At 46.3% G+C, this 22862-nt stretch overlaps 1 protein-coding gene across 1 annotated transcript in view; it reads left to right on the top strand.

The window, feature by feature from the left end:
• SIN3A (SIN3 transcription regulator family member A) overlaps nucleotides 1-22390 on the top strand; it is a 34859-nt gene extending 12469 nt beyond the window's left edge. Inside the window, exons 6-21 of the mRNA XM_037393452.1 lie at nucleotides 2087-2338; nucleotides 2851-3003; nucleotides 3343-3501; nucleotides 4816-4905; nucleotides 6362-6480; nucleotides 8555-8765; nucleotides 10882-10998; nucleotides 11720-11958; nucleotides 13088-13271; nucleotides 13453-14026; nucleotides 14568-14737; nucleotides 15879-16052; nucleotides 17495-17587; nucleotides 17921-18015; nucleotides 18579-18786; nucleotides 21114-22390. Of these exons, the coding sequence (XP_037249349.1) occupies nucleotides 2087-2338; nucleotides 2851-3003; nucleotides 3343-3501; nucleotides 4816-4905; nucleotides 6362-6480; nucleotides 8555-8765; nucleotides 10882-10998; nucleotides 11720-11958; nucleotides 13088-13271; nucleotides 13453-14026; nucleotides 14568-14737; nucleotides 15879-16052; nucleotides 17495-17587; nucleotides 17921-18015; nucleotides 18579-18786; nucleotides 21114-21344 (3069 nt within the window). The 3' untranslated portion in view covers nucleotides 21345-22390. The remainder of the gene's footprint in view (nucleotides 1-2086; nucleotides 2339-2850; nucleotides 3004-3342; nucleotides 3502-4815; nucleotides 4906-6361; nucleotides 6481-8554; nucleotides 8766-10881; nucleotides 10999-11719; nucleotides 11959-13087; nucleotides 13272-13452; nucleotides 14027-14567; nucleotides 14738-15878; nucleotides 16053-17494; nucleotides 17588-17920; nucleotides 18016-18578; nucleotides 18787-21113) is intronic.
• The last annotated feature ends 472 nt before the right edge of the window (nucleotides 22391-22862 follow it).

Below are 22862 nucleotides of genomic sequence, written 5' to 3'. Positions count from 1 at the left end.
TAAGCCACCTTAAGGCTTTGGAAAAGCCTTGTTGCTTTCAGTGGGGAACTGAAAGGTACTCGGAGCATCTGGTAAAATGTACATGGGTTATTCAGGGAATGATCTAGCAGCCCCAGGAAAAAGGTCCCTGAAATGCATTTGGCTTTGCAAGACTAGGCTTCCTAGTTAAAGCACTGGGCACCTGTTGAACTGCCTGCTTTTTTTGCACATTGCCTCAGAACAACTGAAGCTCCAAGAAGTTCCCCATAAAACAGAGGCTGTGGTAAAGATGTTGCTCTTGGTGTGAAAGCATGTGTGTCTCAAATGCGGGGAGCAATTAAGTCGGAAGAGCATGACTAGTTATGTGGTAGTTTCTGCATTGCTTGAAGTCTTGCTTTCAGGTTGGACCATTTTTTGTTAAAGGGTATAGTTCAGCCATCAGCTGGATGGGTGCAGGAACTGGCGAAATCTCAAGTGCAAGAGTTCAGGCAAGATGACTGTGATAGTGCCTTTAGGTGCTGGTTTGCGAGCCTGAAACAGAGACCTTTCAATGGTAAAGGGAATTTGACTCTGCTTTAGGTGTAATCCAGATGCTACTGTTCAACAAATGTGTTTTATGTGATTGGAAGCAGAATAGGGTAATAGGCATTCAGGGAGCTTACTCTAGATAAAATTTCGTGTACTTTAGCCTCAAAATGCAGAAAGATTTGAGACCCTTAGGGAGGGAAAGAATCCCCATAGTTTCAAGGGTTAATCTTTTAAACTGTACAGGATTTTTAAAATGTGACAATTAGAAGATCCTGGATGAGCACTGGTGGGACTTGCAACCTCCTGTTCAGGAATGGCAAACAAAAATGGGCTGAAAGATTTGCAAAGCTGAAAACTGCAAAGCTAAGGCATCCCAGAATTAACTTACCTATGCCAGTTTTCAAGACTTTTTTTCAAAGAACTAGTACATGCTGTAAGTGAAGAGGCAGCGGTCTTTCTCATCACCACGGGCTAAGTGGTTTTCTCCCCATCAACCTGCAAAAAGTTGAACTATTTTTGCTGAAACTTGAAAATGAACCTGTGGAACATGCTAGTTAATGAGGTGAGATTTCCTTATTAGAGAGCTAAAGCTGTAGGTAAGCAAGGCAGGGTCTTGTAATAGGATGCTTCTGGCCATCCTGAGACGGTTATCTGCACTGTCAGTCGTGAAAACTGTGTGGTGCAAGTTTGAAGTTTGGAAGGTGCCTCCTCAAAACTGCTGCTAAATTTTCCTGTGGCTGTTGGGTGTCTGTTAAAAAAGAATAATCAAAATAATTACTCTGAGAGCCTTATCTGCCTCTTCTTTGTCTCATTGTTGAAAGAAATTCCAGTTTTCCCTTGCTGTTGCTTTTATGTGCCCCAGAATTCTTCACTAGGGGCAAAATAACTTGCAATGTTGGAGCAAGCCATACCTGTGCATGTTGCCTCTGTAAAATTTTCTGAGATGGTATATGTCTCTTATCAGGTTTCAGTCAAAGGTAGTTAGCAAGGAGAATCAACTCTTAATAGCAGCAGTTTTAATAGTCTGGGTGTTCTGTCTTCCTGAGGAAGTCAGGGTCTCTACTGGCACACTAAGTATTTATCTGTTTATTTGCTCTTGGATAATAGTTTTCTGCTTACTCTACCTGTATTTGTGCTTCTGTTAATCTTTAAAACCCAGCTCTGACTGTGGAATAGTACTTCTTGATTTTGACTCTTAACAGCAGTTTCTGTTTAGACAACCACTAGGAAATGTTCAGTTTATGAAAAGATATTGTTAAAATTCTTTAGACCTGCAAAAGTAATAATTGTTTACTAGCAGTTTAAAGAGACCATTCTTTTAAGGAAGTGCAGCAAAAAGTCATCCAGGGCCAGTGTATGGGAAGAGGTGGTTTGACTGGATGTGGTAGCAGGAGATTGTCCGCTTGGTGTGATCCAGGGAGATACCTCTGTTGAATCCATGTTGTTCCACTGTTGGCATCAGATACAGTTACGTGCTGGGTTGTTTCGTCTGGATGTGGTCCGTAAGGGGAATAAAAGTACCTTTATTGCAAACACAAAGGAATCTGCTGATTTCTAACGTGGCTTCTTTTCTTCTTAGCCATCACAGTTGCAGGCACATACTCCCGCCAGCCAGCAAACTCCCCCGATTCCACCATACGCATCACCACGTTCGCCACCGGTCCAACCTCACACGCCTGTGACAATCTCTCTGGGAACCACACCATCCCTGCAGAACAATCAGCCTGTTGAGTTTAATCATGCCATCAACTATGTTAACAAGATCAAGAATCGGTTCCAGGGACAGCCAGACATCTACAAAGCCTTCCTGGAGATCCTCCATACATATCAGGTGAGTGTTAACAACGCAGATTTGAGTATGTGTATGTTTTTTTTCTCTTTCTCTGCCATGGGGAGTTATCTGTGTCCGTCCAAGACATGCATTTTGGTCTTTTTGCTGGATTAGCACTGGCCAGCAAGCTAAGCAGAATTCTTGCAGGTTAGAAGATTACGTAGCAGCATGAAATAAGAGATTTCATCTGTCATCTTTTGTTTGCAAGTGTCTGAAATGCCTTTTTAAAAATAGCATTTGACATTTTTTCATGAGGGTCAGGAAGAGACAACATGGCTGTAGTACTATGTTAAAAAGTAAAGAAACCGCTTCCTTGATCAGTCTCCTACTAGTCCAGGGCCAGTTGGGCATTTAATATGTGTAGGTACATATCAATAGTATGATTCGTTACGTAAGGTGCTGAGATCTTTGCTGTTCCAATCTTTATATCACTGAGGGTTTATTTTTTTTCTTTGTCACTTCAATAGTTTGTGTGTCCTTTCTTCTGACACTTCTCCTCTTTCCCGTGACAGAAGGAGCAGCGTAACGCCAAGGAGGCAGGAGGTAACTACACGCCGGCTTTGACAGAGCAGGAGGTGTATGCGCAGGTGGCGCGTCTCTTCAAGAACCAGGAGGATCTGCTCTCCGAGTTCGGGCAGTTCCTGCCTGATGCCAACAGCTCTGTGGTGAGTTGTTTGGGAGACAGGCTGGAACAGAAATACCTAGCGGAAAACTGTTCTGTATGTAGCCAGAGTTCAGAAAAATGTGCTTTTGCTGTTTGTTTCTTGGGGTTTTTTTGGAGTGATCTTTTACTGAGTGTGGGAATGGGATCAGGGTGATAGACTGTGCTTTCTGGCCATAACTAGTCTTAAATGCAATCCCTTTGCCTAAAAGGATTGTTCTAAGACTGCAATAACTGCAGTAAAATACATCGGTCACCTAGAGCTAGGAGGAGCAGGCAGATTTTTTTGCCTGGGTGTGTGGAACTCAGCTCTAATGGTCTTATGGGTTTGTCTCTAAATAAGCTGTTAAGTAAGACAACTGCAGAGAAAGTGGAATCGGTAAGAAATGATCATGGTGGCACGGTGAAGAAGCCACAGCTCAACAACAAACAGCAAAGACCCAACCAGAATGGCTGTCAGATCCGACGGCACTCGGGAACTGGAGCAACCCCTCCGGTGAAGGTAAGAGCGTGTGCTGCTCGTTCAGCAGCCCTGTTTTTCCCAGGAGGCTGAGGCAGAGAGGGATGTGTTTTACGAATCTCTGTGATTTTTGCAGCACAGGCTGCAGCTTTAGAACACGGGAACTAATGCTTGCCTTTAAAGGAAACTTGTTTTGAAGTCCTTGTTTCTAAGTGCAAGGCTTTGTCTCTGATTTTCACAAACCAGTGGTCTTGCCTGTACCTGAGGGTAGTAATAGTTACTCTACTGGCTTGGGAAAAACAGGGCTTTCCCCACTTTATTAGGATGCTGCGGAATGCGTAGGGGTAGTTTGATTGGTGAATAAAGCAGTGTTTGTGGGGTGTGGCTGCAAAAGTCTTGGTAAAGTTGCAAAAGAAATTTGTCCAAAATTTGTTTCTAGCGATGTTTCCAAGGCACGTGGGAAGATAAGCAGAGGAAAAGATAAAGGTGTGCCTGAAAGCTTTGTTGTAGTAGAACTTGGAGCAGACGCAGCAGAATCGTGTTTGCTCATCTTTCCTATGATAAACCTTATGATACAATGATGAATGATTATTCTCTTAGCAAAGTTTGCCCTTTTCAAATGACGCACGTTTTGAGAGAGCAGGGCTTTGTAGCGTAATAAAAATTGTCCTGTGGCCAGGTGGCTTAGTGGTTGTGCGTTAAGGCTAAGTTTGCCTGCTTTATTTGAAGGTGGTGTATCTTGCTTTGTGATAAAAAGAATTAGCAGGCATAATGGTAGCATTTAAACCCAGTGATCTACTTCCCCTTCTGCCCTTTCTCCTCCCCTTCAAATAAAGGGCAGCAAAATAAAACCTGTTTTGGAGGCAGCTTTTGGCATTTCCGAGGATGTAGAGTGCAGTGCTAGTATGGGAACAATAAAGGATCTTGCAGTGGAATGCAAGAGAGAGAAAGAGTTAATGATAATTTTAGGAAGGTGTTAGACTTAAAGAACCAGGTGAGCCATGGGAAAAAAACCCCTTGATTTATTTTGGTAATTTTGCAGTCTAGTTAGAAATAGGAGATACACTATAGTGTTTCAGTCAACTAGTTACACGAAAGGATGCAACAATGTATTAAAAATATTTGGAGTTCTATGCTACTGATTAACCTTTGGTAGATTAACTTGTGACATACCCTTTCATGCAAGTTTCTTTCCAAAGAAAGCCACCTTTCTTTTACTTGAAAGCAAATGGTGGGGTCAGGAAGCTGAAACCCTCGTAGGACAGATAATCAAAATATGGGAAGTTGCTCTGCTGAACAGCCCTTTTTTTTTTTTTTTTTTTTTTTCCTCCTTGCCTTTCTTTTCTTTGTTAACAGAAGAAACCGAAGCTGCTGGGTTTAAAAGACCAGTCTTTGGCGGAAGCCAGCAAACATGGTGTGGGGACAGAATCTCTCTTCTTTGAGAAGGTGAGAAGCGAGAGTCAGAGCAAGCAGTCTCGCGTCATTGATTTATGTTCTTGGCATGTATACATCCGGATTTTTATCACAGTGAAGTATGTGAGATATCAGGGCGGTGTAACATTTGTCAGCTTGACCTCAGACGTATCATACAACCTCTAAGTCAAATTCGTTTAATTTTTTTAAAAGACTGGTAATCTTTTTTCACGTGGATATTTGTGTCTTTTCCCCAAAGGTCGTTCTGCAGCTTTTCATTTGCTGCTCATGCAGTTTGTTTGGAGGAAAGGGAATTTTTTTCCTGTAATGCACACTCCAGGTTTTTCTCACCTTTATGAAATCGCCATACCACCAATGATGTGTGTGACATGTCTTGCTGTGTTGGCACAGCTTGCTGCACCCATCCGCAACCAGCTGCCTGCAGTGTGGGAGCTCAGTTTACAAAGCAGCTGATTCATGTCCACGTTGGGTTTTGTGTTTTTGTTTTTGGTTTGGGTTTTTTTTTTTCCTTGAGAGATGAATCTAACTAATTGCACAGTTGTTACCTGTTGCTGGTTTACCACACAGAACAAATGAAGGATATGTGGGATGTTTCCAAGTGGTACCTTGGTGTCTTCCCTAAGATGTCCTTATATTTCCTTATGGCTCAGAGGGGAGTATATAGTGAACTTAAACAAGCCTTTTAAGTAATATTCATGTGCCAGTGAAAGTCTTGGTTGCTCCCTGATGATGTGGTGCATTTAGCAGCATGCTGTAGACCAGTTAATGGTAACTGGGAACCAATCTATTTCTCGGAGGATGTGTAGGTGTGAACATGAGTAAACCTAGAAATCCCTGATGTAGAATTATAACTGTAATGACAAATATCTTAATGATGATAGATCTCAGTCTGATGCGTAGATGCTAACTGTTCTCCTGGGAAAGGTAATGGTGTTGGGATGAATCGTTTGGTTTCCTTGTACTGTGAAGATAAGAGTTACAGAAGCTGGCTTACCTGTGATAACCTAAGCTGTAACATGGGCAGAGGCTGGAGCGGTGCTACCCAGGGCACAGGTCTCTTACCCCTGATCCTTACTTGCAGTATTCTCCAGTGTTAGAAGGCAGCCTGGTGCATTTGTAGTGCTGCAGTTATGACTGACACTGTGATTCCAGCATTTCATAGTCCAGCTGCTAGGAAGTTCTTTGTGGGATTTCATTCTTCACTTGGAACTCCTTTCTTCAGAGTGATGCGCTCTGGGTGCTGATGTCGCAGGGCATACGCAGCACAGAGGTGGCTCATGTCAGTATCTGTTTGTCTGGCCCTGTGTATGGAGCCAGTGACCCTCTGTTCAACTCAAAGATTTGCCTCCTCATTCCATGCGTAATCTCCGTGCGTCGGTGGGAAGCACAGTGTTGAGTCCAGGTCTCCTGGACAGCTTGTTCTCACCCTGACTGCAATTGTTTGCCTCTTTTTTCTTCTCTCTGTAAGGTCCGCAAAGCTCTGCGTAGCACAGAAGCATACGAAAACTTCCTTCGCTGCCTGGTCATTTTCAACCAGGAGGTGATCTCCCGGGCTGAGCTCGTGCAGCTGGTTTCTCCATTCCTGGGGTAAGTGGAGCACATTTCCTTACACGAAGTGAGAAGTTTAATCTGCTGGGTCTGTTTCTGTTCTGAAGCCAGGGAAGAAACAGTAATTTTTGTGGTCGTTCAGGGGAACGTATCTGGTGTGGTGGCGTGGTATGGAGGGGGACGGCTGCTCTGGGAGCCAGGCGGTGGTTCGTTGGGCCACAAAGTACATCTGAGATGGAGTCGCCCTGTGCTGCCCACTTCCTGGGCTGTTGGTTGGCTCGACTTGTAGCTGGATAGCCTGCCGCTGCTTAATTGTCTGTCTGTTCCGTGGCTGCATGAGTTGCCTCTGTGGCAGTGCGTTCTCTCATCTCCTGTTCCCTCCAGCTCGGCCCAAGTGTCATGAATGTACGTGGTAAGGTGCCACATGCTGCCGTGTGGGCAGGAAGATGCTGGTAGTGCTTGGAAGCCCTTCAGTGGCTGATAGTGTGCAGGGGCCACGTGCTTTAGGCTTTCAGACTTTTCCTTCATTGGAGCAGGTCAATACAGGCTCTGCTTCAGTTTTCTTTCCAACTTCATGCTCTTCTGCACTGCCCTTTTCTATTCCTTAGCCAAGAGGAGGTAAGAGGGGAGCTCCTAGCTATGTCTTGGCAGGCAGGCAGCATTCAAGAGCAGTGCCGGTATTGCTTGCTGTATTTGTTCCTTCTTCAGAAGAGCAAACAATTATTTAGCAGTCTGTTGTTGCAGTCTCTTGCTCTGGAATCGCAGATTATTTCATTTGGGAAAAGATTGTGTAATTACATAGAAAATGTCCCCTAAAAAAAGAGTGCTGATATAAACTCAACTAAAATTTCCAGAAAGCAAAAAGCAGCTGAATTTTGTCGTGAAGCCAAACCCGATAAGGAATACTATAGTTTAAACAGGAATTATGACTGCCATAATTGCCAGTAGTATACAAAACAACTCTGTATTAATCTGCTAAAACCAACTGATACCGTTTCATCAACTTTGGGCAGCAAGTTTAATGTTCCTTCTTCCTATGAGTTGAGTTCCTGATTCCAAGGGAGAAGGCAATAGCAACGTAAATTGGGTTCAGGACCCCATTACACTATCTGCTGTGCAAAGAAGCTGCCCCAGTGAGCCTCCAGTCTCTCCATAGCTCCACTGGAATTAGTCAGGCGTCAGCAGGATGCTACCTTTAGCTAGGAAAGGTGAAATATTCAACAAAAAATTCTGGATTTCTCCCATCTACTCTCTGTGCTTCTAGCTATAAGGGTGAATATCTGTACTGGGAAAGGTATAATACAATTTTCTTATTCTGGAGTTGGACATTATCTTCTGTCATGTAATGAAAAAGCAATAAATGAGCAGTGATTCAATTAGCCTCAGTAACAGGTTCAATTCCTCATGTAGCTGGAGAGTTGCATGAGATAAGAGGGGTTGAACAGATGCGCTATTTTAGACTAATAAATTCTTCAGAAAACTTTTCTCCGCAAGCAGGCGAACTTGGGCCTTGCAAGCGAAGGCTTCTTCATCATTTGTGCTGGTCAGTGTAGTCTGGGGAGGCAGCACTGCTTGAAATGATTGCTCAGCACTGAAACCTTTTACTGTGTAGTTACAGAATTGCTTTTTAGTTTCTTATTGCTGCTTTTGGAAAGGCAAGGTCTGTTTTAAGGTTAAGAATGTTGGCAGACAATTAGGAATCTGGTCTGGGTTCGCTGCAGGGGTAGTTTAGGAGAGCCAAATGTGACCCTGCAGCGAAAGCTTTGGCTGCTGCTCCTTGCTTGCCGCCTGTCTCACAGGGTCTGCACCCACCAGGCATGTGGAGGATGTATGGGTGCTTGTCTGCGTATCCCTGGCAATACGAGAAGGTAATCCTAAAGCACCGTAGTTGCACTGAGAGCAGTCTGCCACCTGACCAACAAACAGGTTCTCGCTTCCCGTTTGATCAGGCTCTGTGGGAGTGGGATTGAGCAGAGTGTCCTCTCTCACTAGACTGATAGTTCAGAGGGTTGTCTTGGACACTGTCTATAGCAATCGATTCTAGCCTCGGCATCGCAGCTCAGTGCTGTTTGATTTTCTACTTAGCTAGTGTTTCACTTTATTTTATTTTTAGGAAATTCCCAGAGCTGTTCACTTGGTTTAAAAACTTTCTGGGATATAAAGAGTCTGTTCACATGGAGACATATCCGAAGGAACGGGCTACCGAGGGGATTGCCATGGAGATAGACTATGCCTCCTGTAAAAGACTGGGCTCCAGCTACCGAGCCTTACCCAAGAGCTACCAGCAACCCAAGTGCACGGGGCGGACTCCGCTGTGTAAAGAGGTAAGGTGCTCTCAGATGGGAATTGCATGACAGAGGAAGGCTCTTCCCAGCCTTATTGATGGAGCAAGGGCAAGCGGAACAGAAGAAAAGAATGGGGACTTTATTTTGTACCCCTGCTCTGTGCTGAGAAGTTTCCTGGGGGTGTCGGGGCACATCTGCTCCTGTGCAGCAGGGTTGTGCTGCTGCCTGCACCCCAGAGCTGGTGCTGGGCATGGAGCTGGGGCCAGGCAGCTGCCTGGTTAGCACTGATCCAGCACTGAGCCGTGCCGCTCCTGCACCCGGGCGTGTGCGGGCATACCATCCTGGCTCAGGATCATCGTGGTACATGTCTGAGCCTGAGGTGAGCACACCCTGAGGTGTTCCTTGTGGCAAGTGAGCACTTGGCAATCCTGCAAACATCTGGAGCATGTCCAGAAGCTGTAGCACAGGGTAAGGCGTCAGTCTAGGAATGGGTTATGCTGGGAGCTGGCTGGTAGGTGCAATACCCACGTGGCTTTGATGGTTGGCATCAGCTCTTCTCCAGTGGTGCTTGTGAGGGGGTTGCATGAAGCGTGAGAGAGCAGCTGGAAACAAAACACAACAAATACTTGTGGTGTTCGACTACTTCAAGATAACATAAGGGCATTATATATGTATGATGTTTTACGTAGCATAACCTGTGAAAAGAACACTACAATTACAAACTTAAGCACTCTAAGTAGGGAATGACAGAACTAGTTTTCTCTATGGTCTTAATGTGATCTCAGGGGTCTTTTCAAGGTGGCATGTAATTCAAGATTGTTGCTACCTTTTAACCCAAATTCCCACTTAATCTTCTTTCAGAGTTGTGTCTAGTCCAGCTTTGAAAGAAAATCACATTTTCTGTAGACAGGTTCTCCCACATATCCCTCACATGCTTCTTTTTTCCATCTGAAATGCTAAGAAGACCTCTTGTCTTTGGAAATGGTGTGTTGCTTTGGGAAACCAGCTCCCTACAGGGATCCAGCCTTCTTGGTCAAGAGTCAGAGCTGGTCTCCCAACGAGGTCCTGCAGGATCAGATATACTCATTGAGTCCTTTAATGTGTTCTAATGACCTTTTGATCAAAGTGGGGTTGGTTCTGGCTGATCCTGTTCCTTCACTGGTGTTGAAGGTAATGTTTTGGAGGTGAGTGAGCTTGCTGAAGGCCAGTTAATGAACGTGTCTCTTAAGAGCGTTCACTGGAGGAGGGGAGAGCCCCCGAAATCCCTTCCCTGGGTGGCTGCAGTCAACAGTGGCACACGCAACACGTAGTGAGTAGGTTGCCCTTCGGGAGCATCGTGGGTTTTGGGTCCTTACGCTCCTTGAGAGATGAGGAGAACAAATGTGGGTGACCAAGTCACGCAGTTAGGTGGTGGTGATAGGCGTTCAGCTGAAGTGCCAGCAGAATATTGAAAATAACCTGGGCAAAAGGCAATTGCAGTTGTGTAATCTAAGTCTTGACATGTCTCTCAAAAGTGTCTTGTGTGATGTATTTACAGACTTTTCTTCCTGTGAAATCTAATGACTCGTTGTTTAGGCTTTGGGTTTATGAAAACTGGGCCTGACTTTCAAGACTGCCTGCCAAAATCCTTGTTTGTTTGCCTTTGGCCTCTTTGAGGTTTTTTTGAGTGTTCTGTTCCTGTTTTGGAAGTGGTTAAAGCTGCAGGTGCTCAGCTGCTTTGTCAGGAAAGGTGTTGCTGGTGTATGGATTTATACTCCCGATTAGCCTTACTTGGAGGCAGAAACCACGTGCTGTCTAACAGTCACGTCTCGCGTGATGACCACCCGGCGTTGTCGATGGTGAATCACACACATGGTAGACCAGCTGGTTGCAGTTGACTAATCCAAAGTAACAGAAAAGTTCCTTTCACCTTTATTTTTCTCTTCCCTTCCAAGTTTTTTTCTCATAGCTCCAGCTAATGAATTTTTCAGACTGCCTGGATGTTTTGGTTCTGGCTGTTTGGAGTTGTCCTGTGAATGTTGGGCTTTGGAAGGGGCACATGGTTTTCCGACTGGGGAGTTAGATCCTCCCATCAGAAGCCTGGCCTCAGAGCTGGCCGTGTATGACCCTCTCAGAAGACTGACCATGACTCTCGTCTCCCCTGTCTTCCTCGAAGGTTTTGAATGACACCTGGGTCTCCTTTCCGTCCTGGTCTGAAGACTCCACATTTGTGAGCTCCAAGAAGACACAATATGAAGAGCACATCTACAGGTGTGAGGATGAGCGTTTCGAGGTAAATTATTTCTCCTTGATCTGTGTCTCTGAAAGCTTGGGGTTCTGTGAACAGTTAATGATCTTGATATAATTATACCTTTAATACTGCTTCTTAGAATCTATTTTTATTGTGTCTGTCACCCGGGTTTTTTTGGCATAAAAGTTTATGTTCTTTTAATGCAAGAAGCAGCGGCTGCATAATCACGTCTTGCTCCAAGCTACCACCCCTGCCCTTCAGTTTTTGTGTAGAGCATTTCATTCACATTGCTCCAGATGAAATTGTTCGATGGCCAGTACATAATACATTTTTCCTATTCTTACTGCCCACGTAGCGCATGAGAACATGTGTTCCCCTGTAATAATCTGAAAAGTGATACGTGCAAGATGTTAACTGATTGACATCTTGACTTGAAGTGGAACTTCACTTGGCAATTACCCATATACGCTCAGGTTCGGCACGTCCTTTTGTAGAGTAACTATCAGTTGTATTCTATCCCCAGGTGGAAAATGTAATTTCTGAACGGTATCATTCTAGTAGCCTTTAAATTCTTATGCAGTATTATCTAGGAAGCGAATAAAATATAATTGGATTATTTTAGAGCAGCCAAATATGGATACCACTGCTCAAGTACATCTTGTTAAGCATGCATGGCTTCGTGTTTCATGTCGCTTAAATGTTAGCCTCTGTGTAGTATCATGTTTTGCCTATTCAATGATGGCTAATGCACCGTTCCCTTCAGTTGGATGTTGTCTTGGAGACCAACCTGGCAACGATTCGCGTCCTTGAGGCAATCCAAAAGAAACTCTCGCGCTTGTCTGCTGAGGAGCAGGCCAAATTCCGGCTGGACAACACTCTGGGTGGCACTTCGGAGGTGATCCACCGCAAGGCTCTCCAGAGGATATATGCCGACAAAGCAGCTGACATCATTGATGGACTTCGGAAGAACCCATCCGTGGCTGTTCCCATTGTACTGAAGAGGTACTGACTGCTCTAGCACCCTCCCCTGGGGGCTCTGCCAAAGGATAGCGCATCATACGTGATCCAGATTTATGTAAAAGTAGCTAATTGCTGCCCCTAAAGGGTGTGACCTCCACCAGGCTGTAAATTAAGAAATGCTTTTATGTTTGGTCAGTTGCTGTATTTCGTAATAATCGCCTAGAAAGAGGGAATTGCCCTTCTGAAACAAAACCCTCCAGCTCACCTGGAGGGATGTAGAGCTTTTGTTGTCTCCTCTTTAAACCTGGTTTCTCCCCTGGTGTCAGCATTGTGTGTAAGGTGAGGAAACTGTGCTGTGTGGATTGTTCTAGGGCTAAATTTGATCCCTTTCCAAATCCTGTGGCTGTACATGCCTGTGGGCTCAGATTGCAGTGGCTGTGCTACCCTCAGATTCCCAGCCTGGTTTCTGTTGTGAACCTCCCCTTCCTCGGTCAAGAAAAGGGAGTGGATTCTGCAACTCCTTGGGGAAGCTCAAGGAAGAGTGTAAGCAGGTGATACTCTTCCCTGACCACTTCTCATCTCTGTGGGATTGTTGGTCCTGTTTCTCAGGGCTCTGGGAGCTGGGGGTAACAGCCTTGCCCAGGGTAACTGCTAGGTCACAGTTTTGCTACCTGGCTGCAAGGACACTCTTCCTGGGAGCTGGCTCTTGAGCTGCATCAGGGCTGCTTTGCTTGAGATCCTGAGCTAGGGCTCAGTGGTCCATTCCCAGGAAGCTTAGGTGTCCGTGCTGCAAGGCAATAACTTTGTTAATCGTCCAAACTAAGCTGCCCATTTCAGCAGCTGGAGCTACACGACTTTCTTGGGATTTCTGAGAGACCTGGGCCAGCTGTTGTGGCTCTCCTGCCCCTTCAGCCCCTCTCCCTGCTGTGGGTGGCGAGGCTAAATGGACGCTAAGCCCCCTAGCTCTTCTGGCGTGCCCAGAGGGGTTTCTTTAGAAGAGCACGTGCAGGGTGCTCCTCCTGTAAGGCACCGTTCTGTGGGACGGCTTTCATTTATGCTCATTTCCTGAAGAGTTCAGCCCTTCTCAACACTGGCCAGAAACCATGGGCCTAGGTTTTCCTTACATGCTCAGAGTAGACCTCTTAGCTCACCCTTGTTTTCTCGATCCAAGGTTAAAGATGAAAGAGGAAGAGTGGCGAGAAGCCCAGAGAGGATTTAATAAAGTCTGGCGAGAGCAAAATGAGAAGTATTACCTGAAATCCTTGGACCACCAGGGCATCAACTTCAAGCAGAATGATACCAAGGTCCTGAGGTCAAAGAGCCTCCTCAATGAGATTGAAAGCATCTATGATGAGGTAAGATGGTCACCAATAGTTTCCTTCCCTAAGGCTTATGTACTTTGCAAGTGCAGTTTCGGTTCCCGTTCCTCGCTGCTCGATAAAAGGGAGTCTGCAACACTGGCAGAGCTTTCTGAAAGGGTCTTGGGTGGAGACGGGTGTTCAGGACTAAATGTTGTGCTGTGTTTCTCATTCGCAGAGGCAAGAGCAGGCTTCAGAAGACAATGCCGGAGTGCCCACAGGCCCACACCTATCACTAGCGTATGAAGACAAGCAGATCCTGGAAGATGCTGCCTCTCTCATCATCCACCATGTGAAGCGGCAGACGGGAATCCAGAAGGAGGACAAGTACAAAATCAAGCAGATCATGTATCACTTCATTCCAGACCTGCTGTTCGCTCAGCGAGGTGAACTCTCGGATGTGGAAGAGGAGGAAGAAGAGGAAATGGATGTGGACGAAGCTACTGGGGCTGCAAAAAAGCACAACGGTGTTGGGGGCAGTCCTCCCAAAACCAAGCTGATGTTCAACAACACGACGGCCCAGAAGCTGCGGGGCATGGATGAGGTCTACAACCTCTTCTACGTGAACAGCAACTGGTACATATTCATGCGGCTGCATCAGATCCTGTGCTTGCGGCTGCTGAGGATCTGCACCCAGGCTGAGCGGCAGATCGAAGAGGAGACGCGGGAAAGGGAGTGGGAGAGGGAAGTGCTGGGCATCAAGCGAGACAAGGGCGACAGTCCTGCCATCCAGCTGCGACTGAAGGAGCCTAGTGAGTCACTTCTGGTGGGAGGCTGGGGAAGAAAGATGCTTCTATTCGTAGCATGTCTACAGGGCTTGTTTGGTGTCATCAGGCGTGTTACAGCCCTGACTGTAAGATGTACCCCCCCTGTAAAATGGGGGGGAGGGGGGTGTGTGTGCGGATCTCTCCCTTTTTGTCACTGGGCAGCACTGAACTGAGGGAGGAGATGGGAGGGTGTGGGGTACATGGGACTTGAGTAGCGGAATGGTAATACGTAGCGGTTATTTCTTAAGAGCTTTCATTTACACATATCTAAAGTATCCTTGGGTTCCCTAACTAAAAGCTTTTCAAACCGTCTTTCAGAAATAACCTCTTGGGGAAGGCTAGGGCTTGAAAGCAAGAGATTATGAAAGTACCTGTGGCCTTAAAAGTGCTCATTTAAATGTCTGTAAAAGACAAATTTAAGCCAATCCCAGTAACCCTTCAGCTTGAGTGGGTAGTCGGAGGACCAAAGCTCAAAGCAGCCCTTTCTGGGGGGTGTCTTCATCTCTCCCTTTCTTTCTTGTTGCAGTGGACATCGATGTTGAGGATTATTACCCAGCCTTCCTGGACATGGTGCGCAATCTCCTCGATGGGAACATGGACTCGTCGCAGTACGAGGACTCCTTGCGTGAAATGTTCACCATTCATGCCTACATCGCCTTTACCATGGACAAGCTGATCCAGAGCATTGTTCGACAGGTGACTGCCAGCAAAGGCTGGAGGGTGGATGGGTCTGGGGAGAGAAAGTAGCTGTCTTGTTTGCTACAGTGAGAGCCCAGGCCCACGTCGGAGGGGCAGTGTTGTATGCCTAAGTGGGGAATTTCAGGGGTAAGCAGGTAAATTCTGGGTGTTTTTTAACCAAGCTCTAACGCTGATGTAGAGAGACATGACAAAAGGTAATGGCTAATGCATTTAAATTATTGAGAGTATCATCTCTGTGTGTATAGAGTTCCCCCTTTGTTTTCCAGAAGTTTTAGGGTATAAGGGTTCAGCTTCAAAGCATCTCCGTAGCTAATCTTGCTTTAACTTTGAAAAATAATTAAATGACATTTAAGTAATTTCCTTCCTTTTCACCAGTGCCGTAGGAGCAGTGCATGCCCTTTCTGCAAAGCTTTGTCTCTTTTTATCTGGCTGTTTGAGAAGCTCGTTTTGGCTGCTAAACTCTAGTCCTTTTATTGGGCTGGTAGGAGGAATGTGTGACCGAGGGAAAAATTCTTCATGTGTCTTTTTGTAGCATAAAGAAGAAAAACAGACATAAGGGGCTGGAAGTGGAATGGCTTGAAAAGCCTTTACTCTTTCAGAAGGGTAGAGCTGCTTTTCTTTTCAGCAGCCCTTTAATTCAGTCCAGAGATGAACTGAATTCAAAAGACAGTTGAGCGACGTTTGATTTTTAAACTTGTACAAAATAAGGATTTGATACTAAATCTCCCACCTCTCTCCTCAGACGCAGCAGCAGCCCCTTGCTGAGGAGGGGATATGCTGTGTCACAGTGCTTTAGCCCTTCCTCCCCTGCTGCTGACCAGGATGTTTTCTGCACGTAGTTATATTCCAAGTAGTTGTACTTTGCCACCTGCTGATTTTTTTTTTTTAAAGATAATGTGTTTTTTTTCAGTAGCAGCAGAGATAATCACAACTGGAAGAAGTTACTAAAGATGTAGCCTTAAACTCATGCTTTTTTAGCCTTTTTTTTCTTTCTTCTTTTTTTCTTTTTTTTTTTTTTTTTTTTTTTTTGGCTAGGGCTTAAACCCATGGTTACGTCTTTGTTTCTTTCTGTTCTGTGCTGATGGGCATGTAGCATACTCTTTGACAAACACCTTTCCCGTGTTCTTCCTTTTTGCAGCTCCAACACATAGTGAGTGATGAGATCTGTGTGCAGGTAACGGACCTCTACCTGTCAGAGAACAACAATGGAGCCACAGGAGGTCTTCTTGCCTCTCAGTCTTCTCGTACTCTTTTGGAGGCTGCGTACCAACGCAAAGCTGAGCAGCTCATGTCAGAGGAGAACTGTTTCAAGGTAAAGCTGGGCTGTGAACCGTGGTGTAAAAGCAGCAAGCAGTGAGGGGGTGCCCTTTAAGAAGGGAGAGGCAACAGTCCTTTAAAAAAGGAGCCTTGTTTAGGCACCTGAGAGTGCTGAGGGCTTTCTGTAGCTTGGAAAGTTGAAAGGAAAGTTTTGGTGACCTGTTGTCGTGGTTTAACTGCAGCCAGTGACTTAAGTTCCGTACAGCCACTCACTCCCTGTCCCGTGGTGGGACAGGGGAGAGAATCAGAAGAGTAAAAGTGAGAAAACTCATGGGTTGAGATAAAGACAGTGGAATAAGTAAAGCAAAAGCTGCGCACACAAGCAAAGCAACACAAGGAATTAATTCCCTACTTCCCATCAGCAGGCAGGTGTTCAGCCATCTTCAGGAAAGCAGAGCTCCATCACATGTAACAGTTACTTGGGAAAGCAAACGTCATCTCTCCAAACATCCCTCCCCACCTTGTTCTTCCCCCAGCTTTTTATGCCGAGCATGATGTCATACGGCACGGAACATCTCTGGGGTCAGCTGTCCCGGCCGTGTCCCCTCCCAGCTCCTTGTGCACACCCAGCCTGCTCACTGGTGGGGTGGTGTGAGGAGTAGAAAAGGCCTTGACTGCATGGAGGCACTGCACAGCAGTAATGAAAACATCCCTGAATTATCAACACAGTTTTCAGCACAAATCCGAAACATAGCCCCGTGCTAACTGTTGTGAAGAAAATTAACGCTAACTCAACCAAAACCAAAGCATGCGTGTCCCCAGCTTTTGGCACATCATAGATTAATCCTTCTATAAGGATGCTTCAGAGAGAAGGTTTCAAAGAGAAATGTATTTCCTGAACAGCAATTAATATCTCTTGTGCTTCATAACATCTTTGGGTTGTATCTTATTGACTGCTTGCTGTCACTGGCTTTAATTTGTTAGCTCAAACTCTCCAGTTTCTCTTGTGTCTCAACCTTTGTTGACTGTGGGGAGATCTGCTAATACTGACTGACTGGGCCTTAAGTCATTGCTGACTGCATACATTGCTAAATAAACGTGCACTGTGCTAATCAAATCCGTGCTTCCTTCGCCTGAGATACAGGAAGTGCTCAGGCCCTTTCTGAGAGAGTAAAGTACTTTGGATAAAAGCCTGCGTGTATAATCTCTCTTCCCTTGCCCCCAAACTTATTCTGGGGGCTCAAGAAGGAACTGCAGCACTCCAAAAACAACAACAAAAAGAAAAGATTTTCAAAAAGCTTCGCAATTTTTCTGTTCCTCAAAGATTGTGCAATTTGGCTGGTGCTTTCCCTTCACTGCCAGGCATGTGGGAAGCACAGATTTTTCCCTTAAAACTACGCCAACTTACTTCATTCTCCCTTTGCCCCACTGAGAAGTGGAGGTTGTTTTTTCTCTTTGAAACCTTTTACTGAAGTCCCTTCTGCCTTTTCTTTATAGCTGATGTTCATTCAGAGCAGAGGTCAAGTTCAGTTAACCATTGAACTGCTGGACACAGAAGAGGAGAACTCTGATGACCCTGTAGAAGCAGAGGTAAGAGCGGTTTGTCCAGACAGCTGACTGGGATGGTCAAGGGTGTGCTGGACGAGGGTGTCTAGTTGACTGTTGTCTGTTAGCACAAAGAAACATCAGTGACACACTGTAAAGATTTCAGTGGTGTGAGTGGGCAAATCCTTCTAGGTTTATTTTGTATCAGAAAGATCTCAAAACTGTATAGAGAAATGTTATACTTGCCTTTTTGGAGATAAGATGCACGGAACGTTCAAAAAAACCCAAAACCTATAACTTCTAGCTCAGCCTCCTTAACCATTCTGTGTTGTTTGGTGGGAAGGCAGTGGCTGATCTGTGCTCTGTGCTTGCTTCCAGCGCTGGTCAGACTACGTGGAGCGGTACGTCAACTCCGATTCTACCTCCCCTGAGCTCCGGGAGCACCTGGCCCAGAAACCAGTCTTCCTGCCAAGGTGAGTGGCTGGGCTGTGCTGTGAACCCTGCCTGATGGGCTGTATGTGGGCTCAGGGCAGGGCGACCGCGCTCCGTCGCACTGCTGGCCGGTCAGTCGTGCCTGTATTTTAATGCTACGACAGAAGCCATTACCCTGGCAGCGTGGTGTAGAGGTACCGTGCTGCCATTCATCCTGTGGGTCCTCCCCAGGCTCCTGCTCTCCAGTGACAGAGGTGGCATGGCCCACAGGTGGCAGAAGGAGTGAGGGCTGGTGACTTGCCAGATGACATTTTTGTTGGCAGTCCTGCCTTGGCCTACAGTAACCCCCTACCTGAAAATGGTGGGTGCTACGTCAGGGCTGCTCGTGAGCGGGGAGCTGATTGCACTATAGCTGTAATTTCAGAAATAAGGTAAACCTAGTGGGCTGACCTGTTGTAGGGGTCTGAGCCTGAAGAACTGCAATGGGCCATTGTGCTCCAAGCTGTTTGCCAGCTGAGGGGCCAGCACAGGTCCACCAGCTGCATCCAGCCTAGTAGCGCTAGAGGGTAAGCACTAATTCCAAGAGGGGTTCTCTGGTTTGCAGGAATCTGAGGCGGATCCGTAAGTGTCAGCGTGGTCGGGAGCAGCAGGAGAAGGAAGGAAAGGAGGGGAACAGTAAAAAGTCCATGGAGAACGTGGAGAGCTTGGACAAGCTGGAGTGTAAATTCAAACTGAACTCCTATAAGATGGTGTACGTCATCAAATCGGAGGATTACATGTACAGGAGGACCGCTTTGCTGCGAGCTCAGCAGGTAGGAGTGAGTGGAAAGACTGGGGTGGGAAGTTGGTGTTTCCTGGGACCCCCCGCTCCCAAAAGGCAGGTGGGGAGAGTCAGATGAAATGTCCTCGGGGATCCTGATCGGTAATGTTTAGTGGCCTTGGTGTTGCCAGAAGCTACCAGTTGCAGGCACTAAAGATCTCCTGAATGTTCCCAAGGTGTAATCTTTTCTTCTTCTGCCTCCAACTCTCTTCATCCTCCCACTGGGTACCATACCCTCATTGTTCCCTGTCCCCAAAGTCATGGAGAGCGGGAGCCCTCGGGTCGCAGAGCACAACCAGCAGCTCTGGAAAAGCTGGTTTTGTGGCACAGATGGGAGCAGTGAGGCCACCCATACAGAAAAATCCCCATATATGTTTTCCCAGAGCTCGAAAGCCCTGGATCTAAGGGTCTGTGACATCTCGCATCTTGCAGCCAATGTTTGCGATTGATTGTTTAAATTGGAAATTGACTTTTTGAAGTGACTCAAATTTGCTTCTGGTTCTGTGTGCCAAAAGTAACTGTTGGGGCAAGGGAAAGGAGGAGAGGGTGACTGGGATAGGTGGGGAGGCAGGGGAGAGCAGATGCAGGAGGCTCTCTGGCGGTTCTTGAGCTGTAGAGGTTGGGGTTTCTTCAAGATGAAAACAGCCTGTGACTCCAGATCAGCCAAATTCAGGAGGATTAGGTTGGAGAAAGCTGATCTGGTCTTCTGAACGCTTTGACATTCAGTTACTTTTCTCATCCCATGGGAAAATTTCCATCCAATAGAGAAAGCCAGAGAGCTTTAACAACAAACTCCAGTTCTAGTCGGGCTATTTAGACTTGAGGTTTTAAATACTTTACTGTAATTTTACTACAATCTATTTAAAACACAACGTTGAAGAGCTTATAGTGCCATTGCTTACAATGCCAGAATGTAAAAGAAAGTGAAACCTGCCAGGTTCTGGCAAAAGTCACTGACTTAAGCAACTAGAAGCAGAGGTGCCTGAGAGGCTCTGTCAGCAGTAGTCTCTTCTGTGGCTGCAGACATTTTCAGTTTATTAAATTAATTGCTTTTCTGAGCAAACTACTGACCACTGAGAAAATTCATGGGGAGCTGAGGGAGCGGGAGAGGTGCGTGCTGCTTCCTGCCTAGTAAATCATCCTTCACAGCTCTGTTTTAGTCACGTATTTAGAATCATGAAACAATACTTCCCATCTGTTTCTTGCTGATGAAATACAAATAATGGCTTTATTTAATTAGTTGTAAAGTAATTTTGTTAAACTTGCATTCACATCAGATGAAAGTGGTTTGTCTCGGTACTGCCTCTTTGAAAAGCTGGTACAGAGGATTTTGATTGAATTCCATGTAGTCCATTCAGCTGGCACAAATCTCCAGGAGAAGCAATCTCATAAACAGGATACTATGTGCCAGTGGTTTTCACAGAGAATCTGAACATAAGTCAAATTATTGAACTGTCAAATATATAGCACACAGCATAGCCCCTTGGTTACTGCAGTACACCGAAGGAGCTGCATAAGCTACACTGAACTACAAATCTGTTGGATTTAACAGTTAACACCGAGCAGTCAGTCCTTGGGAGAACAAAGCAAATATAAATAAGTTTTAATGTCGAGGTTTAATTGTATTTGCTGGTTTTAGTTATGATTGTAGTCATAGCTTTCAAGCCATGGCTTTAAACCGTTTCTCCTGGATTTTACATTCCTTAAGCAGATGATGCTCTTACTCAAAACTGTGTGCAGTTTTTCCTCTCCTCATGCTTCTGTTAAGCCAGGGGTTGTCAAACCTTTCAGACCTGACCAGGCTCTTAATTTTCCATAGCAGCTGGGTCCCCCGAGGTGTGTAAAGCATGTTGAGCTTGTTCTCTCCTGGGGCTGTGTCCCTTCATGGCAGGCTGGAGGCAGACCCCGAGGGCTAGGGAGAGCAGGGCTTGCCTGGTCTGGGGTCTGCCTTGGCTCCTGGCTGCTTGAGGAGGAGGAGGAGGTGGCATCTTTTGGGTGATGCAGAAGAGCCTCCATGCTGGGCACGCAGCTCTGGGGCTCCCATGTGGTATGGTTTGTGTCCCCAGCCTGAGAGCTGCTGTATTAAACCAAGAGTATAAACCTTTTGGTATTTCTCAGTTCATTTTGACACTGCAAGAGAGGAGACCCAGGGGCCTTTATCAGAGCTTTTCCTCTGTTGTTAGCAAGGGCTGGTGCCTGGTACTGATTCCCCCTGCTTGTTGATCTGCTGGTTGTGTCGGCTGGTAGCTGAGCTTTGTGTGATGCTGCGGTTTGGGGGCCAAAGCCACTTTTTTCTAACACCTCTTCCTCTTTCTGTAGTCCCATGAAAGAGTGAGCAAGCGGCTGCACCAGCGGTTCCAGGCCTGGGTGGACAAATGGACCAAGGAGCATGTGCCCCGTGAAATGGCAGCTGAGACAAACAAGTGGCTAATGGGCGAAGGGTTGGAGGGCTTAGTGCCCTGCACCACCACCTGTGACACAGAGACCCTGCACTTTGTGAGCATTAACAAGTACCGCGTCAAATATGGCACGATATTCAAGACACCGTAAAACTCCCCCGGGGCGAGGGAAGAGCCCAGGAGATGTGTGTGTGTGTGCGCGCATCAAGGAAAGGAGGAAGATGCCTTTCTCCCCTCACTGTGTATCTCCGTAACATGGCCACTTGACTAGTGCGTGGCTGGTACAGCCTGTCACCAGCGGGATTCCCTGCCGGGACGCGAACCTCCACTGGGACCGCCGGGCCGCTGGGCTGGCACGCGTCCCCTGAGGGCAGGAAGGACCCTTCTCTGAACTGAGCCATCCCAGAGAAACACAACGAGCTCGTACACACCAGCAGTGTTGAGGCTTTGACTCCCTGGAGGCCCTGAGCGGCGAGGGAAGAGAACCGGAGGCTCTCCACGACCAGACCGCTTGGATGTGTCCCGAAATCCCCAGGTGCCTGTCGCGACCGGATTCTCCTCCTGGCACACTGCTGCCAGCCGGCCGGGCTCCTGCGCGGGGCCGTGGGGCAGCCCGGCGCCACTCACGGAGCGGACCCTGGACCCTGGGCTCCTCTCGTCTCCCTCTCCTCCCTCCCAGGCTGGACTCACCCCGTGCAGATCGGTCTGTCCTTTCTAGTGCCAGTGGAACTGTTGGGTTTTTTTTTTCTGTTTGGTTGTTTTTGTTTTGGTTTTTTTTTTTTTTTTTGTACCTGCTTGTTTACTAGTCTCTCCTAGTGCCATGCACCAGCTTTTCACACACATGTACGTACACACACACAACCGAGAACAACACAGTTTTAACATGTTCCCCTCCTTTTTGTAAATAAATGTACAAATTGTCAATTTTTTGGGGGTTTTTTGCTTGTTTTGTTGTTTTGGTTTTTTTTTTTTATTAAAGGAAGTATGCTTGATGTGCTAGCATAACTGTACTAGCTTCTTGTGTACCATAGTACCAGGTGGCTTGAGAATTAGTACCGACAGACCGACGGAGACATTTATTACACTTTTTACCAAAGGGAGTTATCATTGTAGTGCTTTTGTGTGGAAACTTTTTTCTCCTTTTTTTGTAAATAAAAATAATGTCTTTGTTCTTAACTGGAGGAAGACACTCGCTCACCCACAGCCCTGTTCCTGGTCTGAAAGGCACCGTGCAGCATGCAGTTTTGGGGGTGGGGGGTGGGGGGGCACATCTGACCATTTTATATGATTGGCTTCACAATCTGAGAGGAAAAAGCAGAGGCAGCGCGTGCATTTTGCGGTTAACACAACCGAGGTATAAGCAGCCTGTTAAGATATATAAATATATAGTATATAATTTAAATTTTTTTTAATTTTTGTTTTTCCCGGTGGGTAATTTTTATCCACCTAGTCTTCCAGCTCCAAGGACCTTCGCTTTTGGGAAGTGTTGCTGAGCTACTTAGCTGGGGTTGATTGTGCTGATGTATTTTTCCCTCTCAGTGTTGGAGAAAACATCACCTGAAGTACCAAACCAGTATTTGATAGAGCTGCTCTGCGTGTGTGTTTCTGTGCGTGCGTGCGTGCAAGAGAAAGGCGAGGGGGTGGGACGGGTCTCAGTGAATTTCACTAG

This window comes from Falco rusticolus, chromosome 7 (genome assembly GCF_015220075.1).
Source record: "Falco rusticolus isolate bFalRus1 chromosome 7, bFalRus1.pri, whole genome shotgun sequence".
NCBI classification, from domain to species: domain Eukaryota; kingdom Metazoa; phylum Chordata; class Aves; order Falconiformes; family Falconidae; genus Falco; species Falco rusticolus.
The sequence above is the reverse complement of the archived record's forward strand: the minus strand, read 5'-3'. Positions and strand labels throughout refer to the sequence as shown.